At 34.0% G+C, this 3,122-nt stretch overlaps 1 protein-coding gene across 1 annotated transcript; it reads right to left on the bottom strand.

The window, feature by feature from the left end:
• Window positions 1-520: 520 nt before the first annotated feature.
• On the bottom strand, window positions 521-1,518 carry LOC309563183 (olfactory receptor 13A1-like; the record flags this gene model as incomplete). Its single annotated transcript, XM_082267518.1, has 1 exon — window positions 521-1,518. The coding sequence occupies exon 1, from the start codon at window positions 1,451-1,453 to the stop codon at window positions 521-523; it is 933 nt and encodes a 310-aa protein (XP_082123644.1). The 5' UTR covers window positions 1,454-1,518.
• Window positions 1,519-3,122: the final 1,604 nt, after the last annotated feature.

Below are 3,122 nucleotides of genomic sequence, written 5' to 3'. Positions count from 1 at the left end.
CATAGTTTTGGTTGGTTCCAAATACAGCTAGAATAGTCAAAATCAGGCTATACATATGAGTTAAGGTTATCAGAGTCCATGTAGAGCAGCCAGGGACACCAGATGTCAAAATGGGCTTTTGTTCTCTCGTGTAACTGCACTGTCAATTTTTCAGCATTCATAATGTGACACAATTTCTTGGTCCACTTAGCAATTGTGGGGCTAGCCAAAGATTTCCAGCGGTGTGGTATAAATGTGCAAGCTGTCAATAGAAATAAGCAAAGGAGGCCGTTCTTAATGAGAGAAACAGATCTAGGTAGGATTGTCAAAATAGCAATTTGAGGGGTGAATGTATGTCCCATAAGATGACTTGATGAAATAATGCAAAACATTGTACTAAAGAGACTGAATACCAGGACAATCTCACTAGATGTATCGTAGGGTAGCATTGTCTCTCCCACATCTCTAACAGTTGTCTGGAATTGAAGGTAGCATTTTAGCCCCTATCATAATTAATTAAAAACGATTTGCTTAGTTGATCTTAATACATTATTTTTCTCCTAAGACTTTTGACCCCGACTTTAATTTCTTGATTTTTTAAACTATATATTATTGGATTCAATATTGGAATGATTACACTAGATAAAAGAGCAAAAAACTTGTCCCTTGCTGGAGAATAGCTTGATGTAGGTCTCATGTACAGACAAAATAAAGTCCCATAGAAAATAATAACACAAGTTAGGTGGGAGGAACAAGTAGAAAATGCTTTACGTTGACCTTCAGATGTTTTAATCTTTAGAATTGTGGAAATAATAAACATGTAAGATATTATGGTAAACACGAAAGCGTTAAATGTTATAAGTACACCCTCTATATAATTCATAATTTCAACATCAAATGTGCTGCTGCAAGTAAGCTTCAGTATAGGGGCAATATCACAATAAAAATGATCAATTAATCTCAAGCCACAAAAGGACAGTTTAGAGATTAACACAATATGTCCTATAGTTATTACAAAACTAAAGGTCCATGCCACAGTAGCAAGTGATGCACACTTAACTAAACTCATTAACAGAAAATATTTAAGCGGGTGGCATATTGCTAAATATCGATCATATGCCATGACCTCCAGTAGGAGAACCTGTGTACATGTCAGTGCTATGTAGAAATACATTTGGGTCATACATCTAGCATAAGAAATAACATTGTAGAATGTGACCAGCATATTCATTACATTTGGTAAAATATTTGAAGCATATATGATGTCTGCAGCTGAAAGGTTCATCAAAAAGATATACATGGGGGTGTGCAAATTAGAATTTCCTAAAATAATGGTAAATATACTTAAGTTCCCAAAGATGATGCTAAAATACACGAGCAAGCAAATCAGAAATACTGGAAAGCGAGCTGCTGGGATGTCAGATAGACCTCTGATGGAGAAACCTGTTCCATTGAATTTCCCTTCTGAATTCATTCTCAGAGTGATTTCAGAGGATATTCATGAAGATCTAAACAAGAGAAAAATGTTGTTGATGTTTGAAAAGCAGATCAGAAGACCAGAGAAAGAGCTGCATGATTTTATCTCACATACCATTTAGGAATTTGAATTGTGAATTTTTTGGAGAAGAAGAACTAATATGATATGAATCAGCTTTCTCTATGTTATAGGACTATACTTAGTAAGATCCTAGGAGTATGGTTAGTGGGCTTAGTACAACCCTTATGCAGTCTTTGCCTCTCCATACAAATGATAAGATATGCCCACATTTAGTGCAATTTTCCTTCTTAAGGTCCCCTCTCCTTCTCTAGTGTTTTTTGTAATATACCATATTTAAAAGAAGTGTGATCTAACCTTAAGCTCTTGTATAAAATACAAAAAAATAAAAACACACAGAAGAAAGACATGATAATGTACATTTTCTCTGTATTTGTCAGGGGGTGGTCACAACAGGAAAACTATCAAAGACATTTTCATACACTGTCACAGCAGTACTTGACAGACAGTGTTAAATTGTATCATACATCTCCACTCTGGGCTAAACTTATTACACATCCAGAAATAACATTTGTGAGATGTAGATTAATAAATTGTAGGGGCAACTTCAATACTTTGGAAGTAGATTAATAAATTGTAGGGGCATCTACAATATTTTGGAAATAGGGAATATCATTTTTCTGTACTTTAAAAAAAAAAACTGTTACATTGTTATCCTCAATCAATGATGATCTGTGGTTTATTATGTTTTATGTTATCAAATACAGCCAAAAATAGTACAGTTTTCCTAAACAGCCAGGACTCATTTGGATTATTTCAATTGTAATGGATATTATGAACATAGAGAATTTTAGTTTAAATATAAAATAATATATGTACCTATACATATGTGTCCAAATGCCTTATCATATGAAAAGAGAACAGGATAGAGCAACATAGAACATAGAACAAGATAAATGTAACTCTTTTAAATTCAAAGGCCATCTATTTATACTGTGTGAGACAAATTAACATCTCTGTTGAGAGATGGAAGTATGAGGATTACAATTATCATTGACTCTTTGTATGGAGGACAAAAACAGCCGAACATCTCTAATGATTTAAAAAAGTAAAATTAAAAGGGAATATGTAGCCTTTAGGTCCCTTTTTTATTAAAGATAAAACAGGGCCCACACTCAGCAAATCCAAGCCAAATTTTGCCTTTGGCTTATTTCTTTCCTAAACAATTCTTGATAACCTATGCAGGTACATGTTTAGTCCTTCCTATAGCTTTACAGTATATAATACATTGCAGACAAAGAAATTCTGCATACATTGAAAATCTCAAACAGCCCACCCTCTAAAACTTTGCAGCACTCTCTTATAAAACAAATTATATTATATTTTAGCCCACACTTAGCTAAACTATTGGGGTTTTCCTAAAAATGACCTCTGGGTCTCTTATGGCCAACATAGCCATGATTGCAAAAAAAAGATGAGCAAGATGTAAAAAAAAAAAAACAATGGACTGATTTTTATTTTTTTAAAGCTGAACTCTGGGAGTTAGTTTTAAAAAAAGGTCACAAAGTGTCTGGGTGGGGGCCTCTATGTATAACCACCAGGCTTTTCCTACCCACTGGCTCCTGCATTGGATATATATTTTTGATAG

Source organism: Pelophylax lessonae (assembly GCF_965119305.1).
Source record: "Pelophylax lessonae genome assembly, chromosome: 9".
Classification (NCBI taxonomy): Eukaryota; Metazoa; Chordata; class Amphibia; order Anura; family Ranidae; genus Pelophylax; species Pelophylax lessonae.
The sequence above is the reverse complement of the archived record's forward strand: the minus strand, read 5'-3'. Positions and strand labels throughout refer to the sequence as shown.